Below are 23,855 nucleotides of genomic sequence, written 5' to 3' on the forward strand. Positions count from 1 at the left end.
TTTCTGTAAGTGGGGTGTTAAAGTCCCCTGCAATTACCACATTCTTATCAATAAGGTTGCTTATGTTTATGAGTAATTGTTTTATATATTTGGGGGCTCTGGTATTCGGCGCATAGACATTTATAATTGTTAGCTCTTCCTGATGGATAGACCCTGTAACTATTATATAATGTCCTTCTTCATCTCTTGTTACAGCCTTTAATTTAAAGTCTAGTTTGTCTGATATAAGTATGGCTACTCCAGCTTTCTTTTGGCTTCCAGTAGCATGATAAATAGTTCTCCATCCCCTCACTCTCAATCTAAAGGTGTCCTCAGGTCTAAAATGAGTCTCTTGTAGACAGCAAATAGATGGGTCTTGTTTTTTTATCCATTCTGATACCCTATGTCTTTTGGTTGGTGCATTTAATCCATTTACATTCAGTGTTATTATAGAAAGATATGGGTTTAGAGTCATTGTGATGTCTGTATGTTTTATGCTTGTAGTGATGTCTCTGGTACTTTGTCTCACAGGGTCCCCCTTAGGATCTCTTGTAGGGCTGGTTTAGTGGTGACAAATTCCTTCAGTTTTTGTTTGTTTGGGAAGACCTTTATCTCTCCTTCTATTCTAAATGACAGACTTGCTGGATAAAGGATTCTCGGCTGCATATTTTTTCTGTCTAGCACACTGAAAATCTCTTGCCAATTCTTTCTGGCCTGCCAAGTTTCAAAAGAGAGATCAGTCACGAGTCTTATAGGTCTCCCTTTATATATGAGGGCATGTTTACCCCTTGCTGCTTTCAGAATTTTCTCTTTATCCTTGTATTTTGCCAGTTTCACTATGATATGTCGTGCAGAAGATCGATTCAAGTTACGTCTGAAGGGAGTTCTCTGTGCCTCTTGGATTTCAATGCCTTTTTCCTTCCCCAGTTCAGGGAAGTTCTCAGCTATTATTTCTTCAAGTACCCCTTCAGCACCTTTCCCTCTCTCTTCCTCCTCTGGGATACCAATTATGCGTATATTATTTCTTTTTAGTGTATCACTTAGTTCTCTAATTTTCCCCTCATACTCCTGGATTTTTTTATCTCTCTTTTTCTCAGCTTCCTCTTTTTCCATAACTTTATCTTCTAGTTCACCTATTCTCTCCTCTGCCTCTTCAATCCGAGCCGTGGTGGTTTCCATTTTGTTATGCATTTCGTTTAAAGCGTTTTTCAGCTCCTCGTGACTGTTCCTTAGTCCCTTGATCTCTGTAGCAAGAGATTCTCTGCTGTCCTGTATACTGTTTTCAAGCCCAGCGATTAATTTTATGACTATTATTCTAAATTCACTTTCTGTTATATTATTTAAATCCTTTTTGATCAGCTCATTAGCTGTTGTTATTTCATGGAGATTCTTCTGAGGGTAGTTCTTCCGCTTGGTCATTTTGGATAGTCCCTGGCGTGGTGAGGACCTGCAGGGCACTTCCCCTGTGCTGTGGTGTATAACTGGAGTTGGTGGGCGGGGCCACAGTGAGACCTGATGTCTGCCCCCAGCCCACCGCTGGGGCCACAGTCAGACTGGTGTGTGCCTTCTCTTCCCCTCTCCTAGGGGCGGGATTCACTGTGGGGTGGCGTAGCCCGTCTGGGCTACTTGCACACTGCCAGGCTTGTGGTGCTGGGGATCTGGCATATTAGCTGGGGTGGGTAGGCAAGGTGCACAGGGGCAGGAGGGGCAGGCTTAGCTCACTTCTCCTTAGGTGATCCACTTCAGGATGGTCCCTGTGGCAGCGGGAGGGAGTCAGATCCGCTGCCGGAGGTTTGGCTCCGCAGAAGCGCAGAGTTGGGTGTTTGCTCGGAGCGAGCAAGTTCCCTGGCAGGAACTGGTTCTCTTTGGGATTTTGGCTGGGGGATGGGCGGGGGAGATGGCGCTGGCAAGCGCCTTTGTTCCCCGCCAAACTGAGCTCTGTCTTCAGGGGGCTCAGCAGCTCTCCCTCCCTTTGTCCTCCAGCCTTCCCGCTTTCCGAGCAGAGCTGTTAACTTATGACCTCCCAGACACTAAGTCGCGCTTTCTATCGGAACACAGTCCGTCAGGCCCCTCCGCCTTTGCAAGCCAGACTCGGGGGCTCTGCTTGGCCGGCGAGCCGCCCCTCCGCCCCGGCTCCCTCCCACCAGTCCGTGGAGCGCGCACCGCCTGGCCGCCCTTCCTACCCTCTTCCGTGGGCCTCTCGTCTGCGCTTGGCTCTGGTGACTCCGTTCTGCTTATCCTCTGGCGGTTTTCTGGGTTATTTAGGCAGGTGTAGGTGGAATCTAAGTGATCAGCAGGACGTGCGGTGAGCCCAGCGTCCTCCTACGCCGCCATCTTCCCTCTCCACGTTTATTTATTTTTGAGACCGAGAGAGACAGAGCATGAATGGGGGGAGGGTCACAGAGAGAGGGAGACACAGAATCTGAAACAGGCTCCAGGCTCTGAGCTGTCAGTACAGAGCCCGACGTGGGGGCTCGAACTCATAGACCGCGAGATCATGACCTGAGCCGAAGTCGGCCGCTCAACCGACTGAGCCATCCAGACGCCCCATGGCTTTGGAATTTTTAACAGCAATGCAAGAAAATAAAAATAAAAGAGAAATGTCTGTGAAATTCAGAAAAAAAATTTGAACCTAAAGTTTTCTACCAAATTTAGATGTTAAAAGGACATTTAGGGGTGCCTGGGTGGGTCAGTCAGTTGAACTTCCAACTTCAGCTCAGGTCATGATCTTATGGTGTGTGGGTTCAAGCCCTGAGTTGGGCTCTGTGCTGACAGCTCAGAACCTGAAGCCTGCTTCAGATTCTGTGTCTCCCTCTCTCTCTCTGCTCCTCCCCCACTCATGCTCTGTCTCTGTCTCTCTCAAAGATAAATAAACATTAAAAAATAGTAAATAAATAAATTAAAAGGACATTAAAAGAATTGTGAACAAGTGAATTCTCAAAAGCTTCACATCCTTATGCATCATTTCTCAAAAAATTCCTAAAGGATTTATTCTACTAAAATTAAGAAATAAGCCAAGTAAAAAGGAAAGTCAGGGACCATGAAAGGCAATCTGACAGAAGAGAGATGGAAGTAAACCCCAGTATAATGATTTTGGAGGTCATAAGATGGCTGCTATGCTCCAGAGCAAAAAAAAAAAAAAATCTAATTTTGGAATATATCCAAAGGAAGATAAAGCTAATACAATATCTGATGAGTCTGACATTGAAACATAATTCAGACATTTCGGAACTTCTGGGTAGGTTAATGATACATATGGAAGAAACTATGTGAAATACATAAAGAGTTTATCAACCTCAAGAAAGTGCTTACCGGGAAAGAAAAGTAATCATAATTTATTTCATGGCTTGGTTGGAAATAATATTTACCTTGTCATAATGTAAAAAGTGAATACTAATCTAACAACAATGGCAGTGTAACCATATCTGTGTACTAGGAGGATAAAAGAAGAGGTTTATGTTAGTGGAGGTGGTGATAATGGCTTGAAAGAAAGCTAAATAAATCCTCCTCTGCTGTGGGTATCAGAATATATGCTTAAAATGGGAGCATCTAAAAGTAGCAAAATAAGTTCATTATTTAGAGAAAATTAGGTAAATCCCCAAAGAATCTATTATATAAGTTGGAGTGATTATCTCTAGCGAAGGGGACGTAGAGGTATAGGGCAAAGGGCAGGCATCTTAGCTAAGGCTTATATATTAGTTTTTGTGTGTGGCATTATCTGACTAGTAGGTAGAATTTAACTCCGAGTTATTTTAACCCTTACCACATAATATTTCAGTGTTGCTGATTTATGTATCTATCAGCCTAATAATAAAGTCTGTAGCTAAATAATGGAATCCTTGGGACGTAATGTTATGTGAAGGTCATGGTACAACTTAATATGATGGGAAAAAATGACTCCTAGAGTCAGAATAGTGGTTCCAATTCTAACTATGCTATTCATTAGCACCTTATGTATCCTCTCTGAACTTTAATTCTTTTCTTGATAAGTGGTGTAATATTACCCATTTGCAGTGTTATATGGATTAAGTGGTATCTATGAATCAGCACAACACATGTTTAGTACATGAAGTACTAAACAATTTATGAGATCTTATTCCTTCTGCCCTGCTAGATGATAATCTCGTTGTGTTTTCTGCAATTTGGTGTACACAATTTGTAAATATTTAGTAAATTAATGAATAAATGGATCTCAGAAAAACAAAAATTATTGGTTTTTGTGATGAATGCTAAACGCACTTACAGGGGACTTCTGGAATGGCAGAATGATGTTTTCTGTAAATTCACTCCTCCAAAAAAAACAAGCAATAAAAATACTGAAAAAATTGTCAAAGTTAACCTTCGGGAGCTCTGAAAAGCTTGCAACACACTGAGGAATGTGTATTCAAGTAAAACTAATAGGTTTCTCTAAAAACAGGGCATGTAAATATGGCTCCCCTCCTGAGCTCCTGGTAGCCTTGAAAACCAGCAGCCTCTCAACCACAGAAGCTTACAATCCAGAGCCTAGCAGGTATCAAAGTCCATCCCTAGAGCTATGTTATTTTTATCTGGCCTGCTCCCTAGAAAAGTACCACTCAGATGGCTTATCATTATTTGGCTTTGACTGGGAACTCCCTCAGTGGGAAAATCCTATCCCAGGGCATTTATTAAAAATGATCACAAAAATGATCACAAAAGGGGCACCTGGGTGGCTCAGTCCTTTAAGCTGATGACTCTTGATTTTGGCTGAGGTAGTGATTTAGGGTCCTGATCTCAGGGTCCTTAGAGCTGAATTCTCTCTCTGCCCCTCCCCTGCCCTTGCCCTTGTTCCCTCTTTGTTCCCTCCCCTGCATGCTCTCTTGCACATGCGTTCTCAAAAGAAAGAAAGAAAAAGAAAGAAAGAAAAAGAAAGACAGAAAGAAAGAAAGAAAGAAAGAAGAAAGAAAAGAAAATGATCATAAGAAACTGTTTTAACACTGCAGCTGCCTAACGCTGTGTGATACAGAATCCTCAGTGGCTGCACACTATGGGGAAATACAGACTATTAGTCCAGGAAAGTCACTAAACAACAAACAGCAATAATAAACACCAGTAACAACAACTGGGCTTTGCAAGAGGGAGGTCTGGTTTCCAGGGTTGCCACATTGCATTATTTAATGTATCCAATTTTTAACAACAACAACAAAAATATGTATCATGAAAAGAAACAGAAAAATAGGGCCCATACATGGGAGGAAAAAATCAATAGGAACAGCCTAAAGGAGCTCCAATGTTGGACTTACCAAATCAGACATTTACAAAGCCATTAGAGATATCAAGATCAAGGAAACTGAGACCAGATGAAATTGAAGACTTATATAATGGCCAACCTCAGTGTTCAAAGGAGACTATGAATTTGCGATTTTCAATTCAGATTATTTCACAGAGTGATTGCCTTCAATTTTATGCATCTGTGTGTACACAGATATAAAATATGTATGTTCCTTTTTTTAGAAAAAACTGATAATGAAAAGCATGGAATTATTTAAAAATATTTTAGATGAGTATCTAAATAGTCTTTATGTTTTAATCTCTTTCAGGCCCTCCTGTTAATGTCACATGCAACATATTCATAAACAGCTTTGGCTCTATCGCTGAGACGACAATGGTAGGCATGTTTACTTTGTAACAAGTTTCACACTGGAGTATTTTGTAATTACATTAATGGCACATTTTATGCTAGTGTTACGTAATTTAAAGCCAAAATTAATGTAATGATATTTAAAAAAATAAAATTAATGGTATAACTAAACTGTAATCAACTGCAGGCAATAACGTTTCATTTAGAGATGGTATAGTAAAGAAAACGTAAATAAAAACAAGAATGTTTTTTCCCATTTTGGTAATTAAATATTAAATCTCAAATTAAAACTAAAATTTTACCATATAAACCATTTCTTTTCAATACTCTTTACAAACCAGACATAAACATAGAAGTAAATAATTTCATGTTCAATTATTCTGTGTACTTAAAATGTGTTTATAATATTATTTTGAGTCTTTATTTGGTGACTTTTCCAAATGAATATAGTATTTGCTCAAACATTATAAATGTTTTGTGAATTGTGGTATCTGCCTTAATTTATTGAAACCTTTGAACAGAGACTTCTGTTGAGAACTATGTAGTTGAGAACATTTTATATAATGAAGTTATTAAAGCCAAAACAATTATCATTACAGACCAAATTTATTCTGATTTGAATTTTATAACTTTCTCTAACAATCATGTTGTATCTCTACCTTACCCTGTTGTATCTCTACCTTACCCTGAAGCTTTTGTTGTGCATTTTAGCAAAACTAAAATGCAGAGACAGACTTATGAGCCACTCATATCTGTAAAATTGTCTAGCAGACAATTTTTTTCTAATTTAAACTATGTATGGTGGTTCTTAAATTACCTAGAATTATAATCCATTCCTAAATTTAGCAAGTATAATTTGCATTAATTTTCAAAGTTGATGTTAGCTAAAATAGGATGTAAAATACTTAAAAATTTATTAGGTTCCAAAACCATTATTAAGTAAGTAGAGAACTATGTTCATTTTACGTATCTCAGAATGACTTGATAGCAAATTTTCTAAGAATAAATAATCTAATATGCGAATTATTACGGGTGGATATACAGGTGTGTGTGTGTGTGTGTGTGTGTGTGTGTGCGCGCGCATAGAGGATCTATCTCAACAGGAAGAGACTTAGGCATCTTTTTTTCCCCTCATGTATGCAATATTTAGTCATTTAGTGGCATCTCTGTGGTTTTACCAAACTCAATATAATATAATTACAATAAAAGCATCAGTGAAGAAGAACTTAACTCACTTATTTGGGCATTATATAGAATTATCTTCACTACCGTATATAAATTCACATGAAGGTATGTGTGTGTAAACACAGAGAAAATGAGTATAATTTTCTTGCATAAGCACAGTGTGGTTCTGGTGCAATTCTGACTCTAAAATGACTATGATCCTGTTTTAAGCTTTGACATATTCTGGGTTTTCATTGAATATTTTGTCCTGATTTATATCCTGCGTTTGTACTACTGGGGAGAAAAATTTTCCTCTACCCTTCAAGAATCTTTTGACTGGTTTAGGAATTAAGTCAACATGAGACAATTAACAGGAGAAAATTAAATATAATAACATACATATGAAGAATTCGCATGAACATAAGGGATTTCAAAGATAGTCAGGCAAAATGAGGTATATATGTCATCCTAAACTAAGGAGAAGGTGGTAGGAGTCTGGGACTTCAAAGGGAAGGACAGCAATTCACAGGAAGGTGAAAAAGAGTAAATGTTTGGTAAACAAGTGTCTGCTGGGCCACTCAGAAACAATGGGACATTGAGAGGACTTTAATCCAATAGGCCTTGCTAGGGCTCCTACCTGTCTACCAGACCTAGTTCATATTATAACTATAGTTATCTATGGTGCTAGCTCCCTTCCTGGAACAGGTCCTCTGTCTAAATCCTTTTAGGCAGTTGGCAAAAAGAAAAACTTCTTGAGTCCTCTGGGGTTTTTTTAAACTTTTTTTTTTTTAATTTACTTTGGGGTGGGGAAGAGGGGCAGAGTGAGGAAGAGAGATAATCCCAAGCAGGCACCATACTGTCAGCACAGAGCCTGATGCAGGGGTCGATCCCACGAAGTGTAAGACCATGACCTGAGCTGAGACCAAGAGCTGGGTGCTTAACTGACTGAATCACCCAGGCTCTCCGTTGAGTCTTCTGTTTCTTAAAAATAATCAACCTAAAATAATCCATGTGCCGAAGAGACACATTTTGGGGGAAAATTTTTTTTCCTCTACAGTACATTCTTAGTCCAAATCATATTTAAAGATGAAGGAATCTCTACTGGCTTTTTTCTGCTTAGACTTTCCAAATTGTATTTCTAGCCCTGGCAACCTTTCTTTTTAATCGCTGCTATACATACTGTACAATCTCGAAAGCCTAAAAATATGTTTATACTTTCTCTTCTGCAAGATTGCTTCCACAAAATACTTTCAGCAGCAATAGTTGGAAAGACTTACAGCCTTACTTGTCTTTGTGGGATGAAGGAAGAGACTTGGAAAAAAGAAGACATGGCCAGATTTCCTTCTTATTAAACCTGAAAGATTGTCAGGTTCCTGAAGGTCTTTGCTTTTTATAGCATAATTCATCAGCCTGCCATAAATGGTTATAGCACACAATCTGCAGGGTGACGACACCAGCTAAATTTCTCATCTTTAATAATTTTAGACTTCCTTTATAAAATAATATTACATAAAAACTTGCAGAATATTATACATACACTCCCACAGTGACTCTTACTCAGTTTTATTTCCCTTCTGTAACATAGAAATCCTTTCAATTCCCACATATTCCATCATGATGTATTTTTTAAAAATAATTTAATGTTTATTTTTGAGAGAGAAACAGAGAGACAAAGCATGAGCAGGAGAGGGGTAGCGAGAGAAGGAGACACGGAATCTGAAGCAGGCTCCAAGCCCACAAACCATGAGATCATGACCTGAGCCGAAGTTGGATGCTCAACCAACTGAGCCACCCAGGCGCCCCATCGTAATGTATTTTTTGAAATCATTTTTAGCATCTATCCCTTTCCTCTTCTGGGTCACAAGTAGCATCAATAAGCATTAAGCAAACACCTCAGAGATTAATTATTATAAAATTTGCTGTGTCCTCTTTGATATCTCTCTTTTTAGTCTTCTAAACTTTTAAACAGGTGATACTATTTCTATTCATGTAATCAGATTCAATATTTGTAAAATTTTTAATGGCATCAGATGGAAGAGCTGAAACATGGTGTCCATATACATAAGAATGAATAAAATTAAAATTTACTATATTTAATATCTTAAGATTCATAAAATATTTTCTTACCACTTAATTAAGTTGATGTATTTTATTCATATTTTCTACATCATAGCTCTGCAAGTAAACTTGGTCCCATTATTTTATTTGCTGTGACGTTGTTTAAATTAATTTATTTTTATGGAAGCATTTATGTATTTTTAAAATATTTACATTCCTTATACTGATATAGTTTACTTTTGGTTTTACAATACAAATAGCCTAATTCAACTAAGAAGATGTATTAAAATTGAGAAGATTGAATTTCAAATGACCTGCAATCATTAATAAATATCTTTGCATCTGAGATCTCATATCTAAAATAAAACTAAATACTTCTCCCAATCTGTATATCTCTGCTTAACAAAGACATTAACTATCTTCAATGTCTATTTACTGACAAGATATATTAAGCTCCCTCTGCTGGTGTAGTTTCTCACAATTGTATCTCTCCACATTTAAAATTCACCCTTAGTCCCATTTGAGGTAATTATTTGATTCTTGAGAAAATAGCTCTAGTAGATATTCTACATATTTACCAATTTTTTGAAAATCAAGTTAATTTAAAATTTTAACATATTTTGCATCTTCTTCTTGTACCAAATCTGTTTTTTTCAAATATTTATGTGAATTTTTCCAAGAGCATAAGCTCAAATTTATTTTTACCCATGAAACTCCTCCTTTCCCAGTATAGATTTGTCTAATTAACTTAATGTAGTTCCAACTATTCTCACTTGAGTACAATTTTATTATTCTTGGCATATAGTCATCAACTTTTTTTCTATAGATATTGTGGAAATTTGAAACTCCCTTACCTCTCTCACATTTGGGTCATGTGTCATATATTATGAGATTCTCTAAGGGTGTGTTCAGCCTCCATTAGTCCAAGTTCACATTTTTCTTAAGCAGGCAATGATTGAACAACTATTGGAAACCACAGTTCTTAAAAACATTAAATTAAAGATAAAGTTGGTTTACCATCATTAGAGTCATTCTTTTTCCCCTTTTGTAACATGGCTTGGTAAGGGAGGTACGTCTGTCCTGCCTTCTAAACTTGGGGTGACAGAAGTTGCTCATGATTGTTTTCATTGCTTCTCTGAGGGGAGGCTTAAGATCTCCACATTAATTTGAATCCTAAGTAAAACATAAACTCTTGCAAACCTGTGATGAGTTCTGGATAAGGCTTATATGCCAGGCTGAAAGCATTTGTAAGTTGGGCTTTAAAAAAAAATCATAGATGAATGTAGTAATTTGGGTGTGTATATATAGCAGTGTCTCAAACTGAATATATTGGCTTAACCTATCTTCAGAAAAACAGATGGCTCTCCATCTTGTTACACATATGTTCTCAGAGAGTTAGAAAACTGCTCGGCTATGTGCCTTAAGTCAATATTTACTCATTGAACCATTACTTTTCACTAGTGCTGATAGAATAAATTATTTTTACAAAATAAAAACAAAAAAGTTAGCTATTTTGGTATAAAAGTTTTTCAGGTGTTTGTATACAAAGACATATGGCGGCGTTGGGTGAGAGTATCTGAGGGTCTGCCATGATCTCACCGAATTGCCAAATAGCACATTTTCTCAATATTTCACAGAAATGATGGCTTTATATAATCATACATTTGTACATGCTACGTTGAATCATCAATTAGAATTTCCAAAGAAGTCTAAGCCAGTATGGCATAAAAAAATTTATAGTAGCCATTTATAGATTCTTTTTAGTTTAGTTTAGTTTAGTCTAGTTTTTTAAAAGTAGGCTCCATTCCTCGTGTGACACACCTGAGCTGAGATCAAGACTCATTCACTTCACTGACTAGTCACCCAGGGGCCCCTCCATTTACAGATTCTTTTTTTTTTTTTCAACTTTTATTTATTTTTGGAACAGAGAGAGACAGAGCATGAACGGGGGAAGGGCAGAGAGAGAGGGAGACACAGAATCGGAAACAGGCTCCAGGCTCTGAGCCATCAGCCCAGAGCCTGACGCGGGGCTCGAACTCACGGACCGCGAGATCGTGACCTGGCTGAAGTCGGACGCTTAACCGACTGCGCCACCCAGGCGCCCCTCCGTTTACAGATTCTTAATGGAAAATCCTACATGTCCTTTTTTTCTAAGTGTATTTTTTTATCAAATAAAGTTTTTTATCAAACAAAGTTATTACCTATACAAATTTTTGCATAGGTGATATAAATAACACTCATTTTTCTATCATCTTAAGAAATTAAACATTAAAAAGAGACTGAAGCTGACCATGTACTCTTTCCCCAAACACTGCTTCCCTACCTTTCCAAAAGAGACTTTGCTTCTGAATTTAATATGAAGACATAAAATTCCATTCTACATTATGAAAATGTGAACAAAATGGCCATACTATAGTATCCACATAGAATTTGATTTTTTTGTTCAAATTCATGTTTTTTAAGATAAGCCTTAGACTATTTCATTCATTTTTATTTCAAGAAGTATTCTATATTGCATTTATTCATTCTACATTTGCTGGATATTTTACTGTTTTTAATGTTTTTACTACTACAAAAACTCTGCATTGAAAATTGTTGCACATTATCTTCTAACAGGCATAGGCAAGATATTCCACAGGGTATATACCCAGGAGTGGAATTATTTGGCACAAGGTTAGATACTCAGAAGTGAAATTGCTTGGCTCAAATATTACTGTATTGCTCTCTAATGTGGCCATTCTGTCTTAAAGACCTACAATTAATTTTATGAGATTTTCTCATGTTTTACATCACTCACAGATAGTATTTACCTACTTTGGACATAATTGCCATTATTATGTACTGCCTTGATTAATAGTGTGGTTACGCATTTTACTGGAATGTCATTCATTCATTCATTCATTCATTCATTCATTTTTGCCATTCTGGTATCCTTTGTGCAAAATGCCTCTTCTACATTTATGTCTTCTACATTTATGCTCGTTTGTTTTTATAATGTATACACCAACATACACCACACACGCACACACACACACACACACACACACACACACATTATTCTGAACATGAATGCTCTGTTATGTGCATTTTAAATACCAATTCTGCTTTTGTTTAGTGTGTTCATGATGTTTTATGATGTATAAATTATTTTTATTTTAATTTATAAAATTTAACATTGTTTTACTCACTGGTTTGTCCTTCTTTGTCTAAAGAAATCCTTCTCTCACCCAAGTTCAGAAAGACATTTTCTTATATTTTCTCCTCCTAAAAGCATTTTTCTTTTCCTATTAAGGTTTTAGTCCACCTGGAATTTTGTGTAGTTGTTTATATGTGTACAATGTGCAGCAGGTATTTATTTTTATTTATTTCACAATTGAATAATTACTTCTAATAGTTTGCAATTGTACCTCTGTCATATCTATCCCTAGATGGAATAAGTCTGTTTCAAAATTTGTAATTTTGTGCCAATGCTGAATTTATCTATGGCTGCATCAATATTATAGTCTTATTTATTATAGCTTTAAATTGGGCTTGATATTTAATAGGACAACTTCTCAAACATACTTTATTCTTTTTCAAAGTATTCTTAACTCTTCGTAGAAGTTTGCTTTTTCATGTAAATTTTAGAATCACCTTGTCAAGTTCCACAAATTAAACTGGAATCTATGAATGAATGTTGAGAAAACTGTCATCTTAAAATACTGAATCTTTCCATCTATGAATATAATGTATCTCTCTTTTACTTAAATATTATCTAATATTATTTAACAAAGATAGAACTTCTCATAAATTTTTTACATATCTTATAATTTTAATAATTACTCCTTATTTTTATTTTACTTTGCAACACTTTAGCTGTGTTTTCTAATTCTTTATTGCTGGTACATAAGAATATGATTGTTGTTTACATTGGTTTAATATGCTTTCATTTTAGCCCTAAAATTTTACAGTTCCTTCATGCAATCATTTTATCTAGGAATAATATGTTGATTTGTTCCTTTTCATCTTTATATGCTTGACATCTTTTACTTGTCTTGCTGTTTTAGCAAAAATAGTGTTGAGTGAAACTTATTTTATACCTGGTTTTAAAAGGGATATTTCTAATATTTGCAGAATAAATGTGATGCTTGCTTGAGTTTGATATCCTTTACCAGAATTAGTTCCCTCTTTCTGTAGAACACAGAAATCATTAAAACAGAACACCCCCCAAAACAGTAAGTCTTCTAATCCGTGAACTAGGGTATCAGTTTATTTGTCTTCTTCAGTTATTCTTAGCTACATTTTTTAGAGCTTGTCATATATTTTGTTTATTCTGAAGTATTGATGTATGGTAATAAATTTTACATTAAAATTCTTCAAATAATTTTTTATTCTAGAGTAGTTTCATATCTATAAAAAAGTTACATAGTATGGAGTCCCCCCATACCTCCTTCCCAGTGTCCTCTACTGTTAACATCTGGCATTAGTATGATACATTTGGCACAACTAACGGACAAGCATTTGATAAATTATCATTAACTGAAGTCTGTACATTTTTTAGTTTTTCCTTGTTACTTCTAATGTCTTTTTTCTGTCCCTAGACCTATCCAGGATACTATGTTAAGTTTAGGTGTCCTGTCTCCTCTCCTTATACTTTCCGTATATTTTATGGTCTTAACAGTTTTGAGTGCTGGTCAGGTACTTTGTAGAATGTCTCTCAGCTGACATTTTTCTTATGACTAGGCTGGAACCATGAGGTTTGGAAGGAAAACCACAGAGGTAAAGTGCCATTCTCCTCACTTTATATCAAGGGTGTGTGCTGTCACTTTGTATACTATGTATTCTCATTAGCAGTGACTTGTCAGACTTCGCCACTGTAAAGTTAACTCCTTTTTTCACCTTCTCCATACAATATTCTTTGGAAAGCAGCACAAGGACCATACTTAAGGATAAGGAAGAATTACTCTCCATCCCCTTGAGGGAATCATATTATCTGGCATTCTTCTATATAAGACATTTATCTATTCTTCCCCATTTATTTATTTGTCCAATGATTTATTTATACTAGTATGAATTCATGGATATTTGTTTTATACTTTGGGTTATAATTCAAAAGTACATTATCTACGTTTTTGTTCAAGTCATTCCAGTTTTGGTCATTCAGTTGACTCCTGTATCCTTTTCACATATTTCCATCTTTTTGTTTTTATGTGCACTTTCTTGCATCCTGCTACTACAAGATGTTCCAGACTCATCTTGTATCTTCCCTGCTACAACCCTAGAATCAACAATTTCTCCATGGATCCTTGGCTATTTTTATTGGAGAATGGTATTAGAAACCCAGATCTGGTTACTAGGTACGGTCATTGCTACAGAAGTATCATTATTTCTAGGCCCTCTAAGCAGACAGAGCTTGGAAATGTGTGTGCAAATGTTATAATTTAGACTGTATTTTCCAGTTGTTTCTATAAATATACAGACAATTATATCTTAGAATATTGACGAATATCCTAAGAATTTGATAACTTAGGTAGTTTTGGTACTACTTTGCCACTTTCTTTGTATTGTCTATGAATATGCTCATGCAAATGGTTAAGACATTTGTACACCTTTCTTTCTGTTCTTTACGCTTTAAATCTCTCTTCCTCTTCTTCCCTCTCTCCTTCTCCTCCTCTTTCCCTCCCTTTCCCTCCTACGTTATTGCACTGGTTCACAAGTCCTGTACAATGATAAATAAAATGGATGGAGAATGACCACCTTTGTCTTTTCTCTGATATCAGTGAGAAATCATGCAATATTTTGCAATTAAAAATGGTATTAACTGCAGATTTCTCCTAAACGTTCTTTATCAGACTGAAGAGTTTTCCTTCCATTACTTATACACTGAGTTGTTTTTTTTTTAATCACGAGTAGGCATTCAATTTCATTCAGTGCTATCAGCATTCATTGAAATGATTGACTTTTCTCCTTCATTCTGTTAGTAATACGGCTTATATTAAAATCAATCAAATATATATTGATTTTCAAGTAGAAAATCATCTTTGCAGCTCTGGGATAACTCCCCTATGACCATAATTGATTAGTCTTTTTATATATTGCTGGTTTAATTTATGATATTTGGTTTAGGATTTTTGCTGCTGTGTTCATTTTGGATATTGAACTGTGATTATCTTTTCTTATATTGTCAAGAGCAGTATGTGGTATCAGTTTTATGCTAGTTTCAAAAAATTAGGAAATATTCATTCTTCCCCTACTCTGTAAAATAGTTTGCGTAACACTGTCATTTCTTCCATAAGTATTTGGTAAAATTTACTAGTAATGCCATCCATGTTAGTCATTTTACTTGGGGGAAAGATTACATTTACAGATTCTACTCTTGAACAGATAGAGGACTATTCACTTTTTCTACATTTTGCAAAAGTTGTTTTTAAGAAATTTGTCCATTTCCTTAAAAATTTCAAATTATTGACATAAACTTATTTATAATACAGTATCATTTCCTCTGAGGTATCTTTTTAATGTCTTCACTTTCCTTACTTTTAATAATAATTTTGTTTTAGCTCCCTTTTTCTGAATTAGCTTACATATGGATTTACTTTTGTCTGCTAGGAATTTTTGCTGCTTTCTGATCATTACTATGATTAATGTTAATCTTTTAAAGATAATAATAGTCAGTTTTTATCACTCCCTTTGTTCTTTCTGTAAAATCTATTACACTGAATATTCTGTACCTCATTCTCTCCATCAGAGTTTCTATCTCTTTATATTTCTGTGCTTCACATTCCTTATATTTAAGAATTGTCACTGGTAAATAAATTATTGGAAATCCATAAATATCCCAAATAAGATGCAATTTCATACCAATCCACTTTATATTTCTTCATAGCAAGTAACTCAATGACTTACATAAGGCAATTCATTCACACACTACGATGATGATGTTTTTCTTATAGCACTTTATTTGGCTTTTAGGATAGCATTTAACTCTATGTACTGATTTGACAAATAGACTTCATTGACATCCTATTATTTTATTCAATTTAGTTTTTTTAAATTTTTTAACGTTTATTCATTTTTGAGAGACAGAGAGATACAGAGTGTGAGTGCACAAGGTGCAGAAAGAAAGAGAGACACAGAATTCGAAGCAGGCTCCAGGCTCTAAGCTGTCAGTCAGCACAGAGCCCAACATGGGGCTGGAACCCATGATCACTGAGATCATGACCGGAGCCAAAGTCTGATGCTTAACTGACTGAGGCACGCAGGCGCCCTTTATTCAATTTAGTTTTAAGTACTCTTTATCTTTTTAATATTTCATTTAAATCCATAGACATTTACTTAGAATTTTTTTAAAATTAATGTTTATTTATTTTTGAAGGAGAGAGACATAGAGCATCAGTGGGGGAGGGGCAAAGAGAAAAGGAGACACAGAATCCGATGCAGGTTCCAGGCTCTGAGCTGTCAGCACAGAGCCTGACACGGGGCTTGACCCCATGAACCGTGAGATCATGACCTGAACCGAAGTTGGATGCTTAACTGACTGCACCACCCAGGTGCCCCTAGAATTTTTTGATTATGGGCTCCACAGAGCAGCAATCCACTCTGCAATATTCATTATTATATCATTAACACCTGGAATAATTCTTAGCACAAAGTAACTCTTAATTATATATTATTGAATATCTGTATACATGTATTCTGGCCAACAAAGAGTCTTTTTTTCCAAAAAGAAAACTTCACTACTGTATCCTTGTAAGAGTGTATAACTGTTTATTACTTGTATTGCTTCCCAATATGGTCTAATTTTGCATTTCTGAGTCCTGGTCACTGTTTTAATTTTTTTAGTGTTTTATTTTATTTTTTGAGAGAGTACAAGTGGGAGAGGGACACAGAGAGTGGGACAGAGGCCCTGAAGAGGGCTCTTTGCTCACCGCAGTGAGCCTGATGTGGGGCTTGAAGTTACAAACCATGAGATCATGACCTGAGCCAAAGTCGGACACTCAACCGACTGCGCCACCCAGGTACCCCCTGGTCACTATTTTAAATTGGTGCTACAGTCTCTTAAATATGAGCTAAGTAACTAATTGTGCAATCAAATTACTGTTTGCTAACATTGCTCAAATGAACATGGCTTTTTTATTAAAAAATTTCCTTGTAATTTTATCTTTCCTCAAAAAGTATTTGCTTTTTCAGCTGTATTGATATAGATAAGTTCATTAAAACATTAAAATTTTGTATGTAGACTTCTCTATGATAAGAAATTAGAACTCTTATTTTATAGTGCTTATGACAATCAAAGAATAATGCTTAAAAGTCTAAACTATTAAGATGTGATTGTTTCCGGTATCAACTAAGTTTAACCATAACTTTTTTATGACAATTGAAAGGAAATGTGTGTAATTTGAAGGAAAGTCCATTTTTTTTCTATCTTTTTATAAACTTTTCCAAAAATGAGTCATTGGTCCTTAGTATCTATTGTCAATGGCTTAAGTTCTTGTAAAGTTTCATTTTATGAGCCTCATGTAGTGTTCAATGACTATTCCTGTATAATTCATATTTCTAGATTTAATAATGTTAATGTAGCATATGACTAGATGGACCCTATTCCATTTCCTTTTAGGAAAGCCTGAACACATCCTGCTATCCATTTAACATTAAGCTTATGTCTGTTAACATCTTATCCTCACCATCTTATTTTTCTCACTTTGAGTAATGGGTAAAGCCTAACCAAATATAGCAATGGCATTGGTCTGAAAGATTTTTAATTTCAAGCATGAGTAACCAGTGAGTGGCAGTATGAATGTGTTCTGAATATCATTATAAGCATGAATCAGAAATAGGGTATATTTATGGGAAAGGTCGCAGAAAGATAAGTATGCATGAAGGTTACACATCCTGGCAACCCCATCAGAAATACAAATAAATCTCTGCCTGGTGTAGTCATCCACAAGACCGTCCTTATGTTCATGTATCTCAAAAAGAGACTGTCTATCCTATTCGCACAGGTAAAGTTTCTTATCAAGAATATCACAAAGAATACAATTGCTTAATTGTGCTGTGATGTTATTAAAACAAACATGATCTTTAAAAGCATATTTCCAGTGCTCCAGGAGAAAAGTGCCAAAGAGAAACTCATAACAGAAAGAAAGCTTTAAGTGGAGAAGGGAGTTGTCAAGCACGTAGTTCTGCAATTTCTCTACTTTATTGGACCACATATTTTTGTAGAATTTCCTGTTGTTCTGGCTAAGCAGGCTGAAAACTTAATTGTGTTTTGTTGATGCATTTGAAATATTTGGATTAAGACAAAATGAGGAAGATTATAGGGGTACATGTAGTGTCACTTAACTCTCTTCTCTGCCTACTAAAGCTAATTTATAATGGAAAGTTACTATTATCTGCATGTGGTCCTCTCTAGAGGAAGATGTTGTATAGAATTCACTGCTACCAGATCAATTAAGCACTTGTTGGCCACCTAACATGGCATAAAACTGATCTGATTCTCATGAACAATTCATAGCAATGGTATTCATCTTCAAGGTATTTATTATCATTCAACCTTTTTCTAAGAGAATTTGATTTTTCTAAAAGAATGCACTCCAAAATGTCATTTCAACTTCTATAAAGATAAAATGGGCAGCAAGATAGGGAATTGTGTTCTCTAAGATGATTGGCACTAGTCATAATTTGTTACTTAGTCATGAATTTAGCATGTCAATTAATGTTAAGTACTTGGCAATCAATTTAAATTGCAAACACCTCTTCAGCTGTGATTTTGAATCTCTGACAGATGAATGAGTTAAAGTTAGCACTGACACTCTCTAGACCAGTTAGACGACACGTTTCCATTGCTGTGATGAAACTAGCAGCCCATCTACAAACAAGACAACTACGCTTCACATGGACTCAAACGAGCCAGATGACAGGGACCTGAGGCTGGGCCACAAGTACCCTGTCAAATAGTAACAGATGCAGGCAAATAGTTAAGCAGTTCATGTTCAGAGAGTTGGTTGGAAAGTTCCTACTTAACTAACCCTACTTAACAACGATGCGTGCGCGCGCGTGTGTGTGTGAAATGAGTTTTAGTACTTCAGGATTTGGTTTTAAAAACATAAGGAAAATAATTTTGTTCTTAATCTCATCAAGAAGGCTCAATAACAAACTATTTGTTCTATGAGAGAGCATGAAGATACATAGATTTATTATGAGCACATATGTATTACTGTATATGCACCATCTTTTAAAAATTCTCCTTAGTAGTTTCTTGCAATGTTGCCAACACCCTATAGAGACTAGCTAAAGCATAAGATGAATAATCCTTTCATAAAGTTATATTAAGAGGTTTAATTAACACTAATGAGCTTATAACATATATCAACATTGAGTAGATAAACTGTATATATTCACAGATGAGTCCTGGGCAACCTTCATCTGTGATACCCATTTAATTTATCTGTAGATGATATCGAAGTCTTATTTTTCCTCTTAGGGGAAATTTGGGAGTACTTTCATCTCCATTAAGTCTTCCAGCCCTACTGGGACTCTTCTTCCTACAGATTTTTAGAATTACCGAAGAATTCCTCTCTGCTTTTCCCTCTCTGAACTCTTATCTCCCTCTTGGAGGGAGCCAAGATGGCAGAACAGCATGAACTCTCATCTCCCTCTCTCCCACTTGGACTTGCCTCCATCCCTTAGACAATGATTAGGCAGTGATGTTTCACTTACAGACTTCCAGGAAGTCTCTGGCCTGGTGCATGAGTCTCCCCCAGAGGTAGTAAGAGAACAGCTGATCCCTCTCTGAGCTAATGGGATGAAATTTAACCCCCTTCTTTGGTGGAAGTCATTTTGTTTGATTTAGGTTGTTCTTGCACTGATTTTCTCTTTTCTAAAACCATTGTTTATCCATATCAGGTCTCCCTGTAGTTTCTGCTCACTCAGTCTTTTGATGAACATTTAATTTTTAATATACCCTGTATTATATGCATGTTAAGTACACATACTAAGAAATAGTCACTAAAATGGTTAAAAATTCTAAGTATATTTTACTATCATATTTTAACTTGCTGTAAAGATAATTGCCATTCCTCACCCATGTGCTATAAAATTAAATATGATTAATCAAAATTTGACAGCAGATCCAAAAAGCAACGAATAAGCTCAGCTTCATTGTTTCTTTAGTTTGCTGGAAGATAATGTTCCTCCACCATTTTTTTCCCTATTATGCCTCCCTAATGAACATTTTTAGACATTGTTTTCCCTAACTGCCCTCTCTATGAAATTTTAGCACTTCAGATATCCCATGTATCTGTTTATATACTCTGTGTATATCTCTGACTTACATGTAAAAGGAGTAATATTTTTTTCATTTTCCAAGAACCAATTTTTGCTCCCTTGAGAAGGATATTGTCATTGTTAAGAATGTGTACTCCAAAGTGTACTTATATTTATAGGTGTACTCATGAGTTCATTTGCCCAAAGCTAATATTTTTCTCTTCATTGCTTGGTAGCATATGGAACAGCAGGAGAAAGTGGGACAAAAACACTGTGAATTCTGAGGGGGGAGAAATACATTTTTATGCCCCTGGCTATTTGCAAAACTAGTAATGCACATGGACTGGAGGCCAAAGCATATTCTCTGTCTCATTAATGTGTTAACTTCTTCTGTTTTAGATGTTATTTTTCAAACTTTATATGTGTGCCTGCACACACACACACACACACACACACACACACACACACATGTCCCTACACTAATTGTATTTACATTCAGATTTGCTTCATATTTATTTTCTATGTCTGATACACAGGCCATATTTGTTTTCTTTTGTTTTTTTAAATTAAAAAAATTTAATGTTTATTTATTTTTGAGAAAGAGAGAGAGAGAGAGAGAGAGAGAGAGAGAGAGAGGGAATGAGTGGGGGAGGGCAGAGAGAGACACACAGAATCCGAAGTAGGCTCCAGGCTCTGAGCTGTCAGCACAGAGCCCAGTGTGGGGCTCACACTCACAAACTGTGAGATCTGGACCTGAGCCAAAGCCGGATGCTTAGTTAACTGAACCATGCAGGCACTCCTCCTTTTCTACTTCTGTGATGATATTTATGTTTTGCTTTTACTCGTAATCACTGTTGTATCCTATATTTCACTATTTAATAAAATTGATCTCAAAATACTTCCCATGTAGTTCATTCCTCAAGTCTGTTCCAGTGGCAACAGATCTTTGTGAGGCACACATAGTACATATGACATTACTGTCATGGCTAAGATAGAAGAAAGTTTTATAAAGGTATAATTTACTCAAAAATAGAAGAAACTGTGACTTAGATCTCTCAAGGGAAAGTTCTTCATGAGATATGTTTAAGAATTGTCTGAAAACTTCCCCGAGAACTTGAAGATCAACCCCTCTATGAGTTAAGCTTCCAACAGAGAGGTGCCCAGAACCCAGATACCAGGCCTCTACCCTGCTTTTCCTCCCACTCCCATTAACTAGGATGTGTCTTGGGGTAATCTTTTCAAAAGCTTGTTGCTGATTGTGGATGCCATGTTTCACATTCCATGTATTTTCATGCATAGCCCTTGAAGTAAATTGTCTGGGACATGCTTTCCTCACCTATGCCCCTCTCCCACTTTCTCTCTCCCTCCTTAATTTGTCCACTGTCACCTTTGGAATCTCTGTTTCTTAGTTGACAAACTTACCTACCCCGATCCACCCCCCATACATACCCTTTATGATGAAGAGAATCTCTATTGTCTTAGTATCACAGAAGGACTCTCTCCACTACCTCTGCAATGCTTGTAAAGGTCTCCCATAATCCATGGACTTCAGGTCAGGAAGTCTTCTCCACTTCTTCATTCCACTTCCAGATACTTCTTCAGTCCTGCTTTGAAGCTACTATCTTTGAGTCTCCACATTTCTCCCCTGCTTTGATTCATCATATGCCAGTGTTGTGGTTACTCTACTCATCCATATAAGACTTGAGCAGCTGATCCAGAGTCTTCTCCATCTGCCTTAATTTGACATGGTAGAACATCCAGCACCATCATCCCCCCAACCTCCTCACCTTTAATAAATATCTTTTTCACTTAAATTCAATCATCCACCTCCATGGATCTTGGGATCTCATGGGACTTGGTCAAAACATGAAATCTCCTCCAAAGGCTGAACAAATTCAAACATCTCAAACTTTGACATTAATTTCAAATCTCTTTCTCTCTTTGGTCTTTCAGCACTGAATTGCATAAAAATAAAACACACTCTAGTTATTTTATATGGAAATGGATACAGTCCAAAGAATAAAATACTTACAAAAATGTGAGAAGGGTGGGTAGAGGCAGCTCTAGGTTGATTGTTATCCAAAACTAGCAGTTTCATTGTTACTTGATTAATGGGTCAAAAAAAAAAAAAAAAGAAAAAGAAAAAGAAAAAAGGGCATCGTACTCAAATATGGTGTATGTTGCTGCCATAATTCAAAGAAGTCCAGGCAGCATTGTTCCTCTTTCTTGGTGGGAGGGAAGCAACTTGCCCTGCATGTTTAAAGAGATATCGGGACATGTTGTAATTCCTTGATATCCTGAAACTTTGTTGAGTTTCTTGGGGTTATCTCCTCTTCTCTGGCTCTTATAATGCTATCTGTTATTTTCTACTCACCTATTCTAGCAGCATGGTATCTTAAATATTGTAGACCAGTGGGATGTCTTGTGATGCTGGACTATCAGTGTTCTCATGATCTTAATTATGGCAACTAGGCTGCAGAGTTGGATCTATTCCATCTTTGCAAAACAGCAAGGATATTTCTACGAGATAAAAGTTAATGCTTCTGATGTTCTCTGCTTAAGAATTTAGAAGAAATGTATTTAACACATCAGTCATAAAACAAGTGCCAATGACCCTATTGGTTTGCTCCAACAAAGAGATTATACATATGGAAACAACAGCTATAACTGAAGTAATTAGCTGAATAAAGGACATCCATAGGCATTTCCGAAGATTCGAGTGTCTTCTACACAGGCCAAAAAGGAAAGTCAAATAGAGATGTTAAAGGGATCATACCTCACCATCATACAAGTCTTTGAAGGAGTCATTAATATCTTTGGCACCCCCAGGAATCCAATACTGCTCTTCGCTAATTATGTTGGCAAGAAAAGGGCTTTAGAGAATTCCATGTTGGTATTCCTGCCTTCATAATTCTTACTGCATAGGCAAAAGGGATTATATAAGAATTCTGTAGTTGATGACTTTACATATATCCAGCCATTCACTTAGGAAATGAGAAAATACCACAAAATGTCTTCATAGAACTATTGGAACAAATGTGAGATAAATTCTCATCCAAATTTCATTATTATCTGGCTCGCTCATAACCTGCTACTCACACCAGTTGACAATAGTAGTATTTTGTATGTCTGGGAACTGGAATTAACTCAGAATGTGGTTCAGTGTTCTCAGAAACATTGTTCTTCATAGTTTGTGTTCCTCAGCATATGGTCAAAATTAACTGCTGTGGGTCCCTGTAGGAAGAATCATGACATGTGTTTGTGATGTTCTCTAAAGGAGCTTGAATCTGTGAACTCACTCATGTTTTCTAATTAAGTGAAGTTTTGTGTCTGTCTTGGTAACTCAAGTAAAACCTATTTGTCAACACTAGGGTTCCTTTGATTGTTCAGAACGAGTAGAATCTTCCTTATTGAACCACCTATATATTTGAAGCCTATGAATCAACCATCTACAATCTGATTCACATGTTCTGAATACCCACTCCAATTCTGCTCCAGTTATGTAATCATGTCTACTTTGCCTCTGGGGTTAAGTAAGTAATGCTAAATGATATCTGTCACTCTGACAACTAGCATTTACTATTGAAATCTGGAAGCACATTTCAGTGGCAATGTGTCCAGCTTAAGAGGAAAGCCATAACAGTGCTGTTTTAAAATGTTGTTCCTTCACTCAACAATGTATGTTTCAAAGCACTGATAAATGGGTCCCCCTCAGAGTACATAGCTATGGGGAATGAATGAATTAGTTACATATTTAAAATTGTTTCTATGCCCTTACTTCACAATTCTTTGGATATCTTCTATAGTTGAC

At 36.2% G+C, this 23,855-nt stretch overlaps 1 protein-coding gene across 2 annotated transcripts in view; it reads left to right on the plus strand.

The window, feature by feature from the left end:
- GLRA3 (glycine receptor alpha 3) overlaps positions 1-23,855 on the plus strand; it is a 200,176-nt gene that overhangs the window by 68,832 nt on the left and 107,489 nt on the right. For both annotated transcript variants that reach the window (XM_047856566.1, XM_047856567.1), the window contains exon 3: positions 5,538-5,605. In XM_047856566.1, coding sequence (XP_047712522.1) covers positions 5,538-5,605 — 68 coding nt within the window. The remainder of the gene's footprint in view (positions 1-5,537; positions 5,606-23,855) is intronic.

The sequence above is a fragment of the Prionailurus viverrinus genome, chromosome B1 (assembly GCF_022837055.1).
Source record: "Prionailurus viverrinus isolate Anna chromosome B1, UM_Priviv_1.0, whole genome shotgun sequence".
NCBI lineage: Eukaryota > Metazoa > Chordata > Mammalia > Carnivora > Felidae > Prionailurus > Prionailurus viverrinus.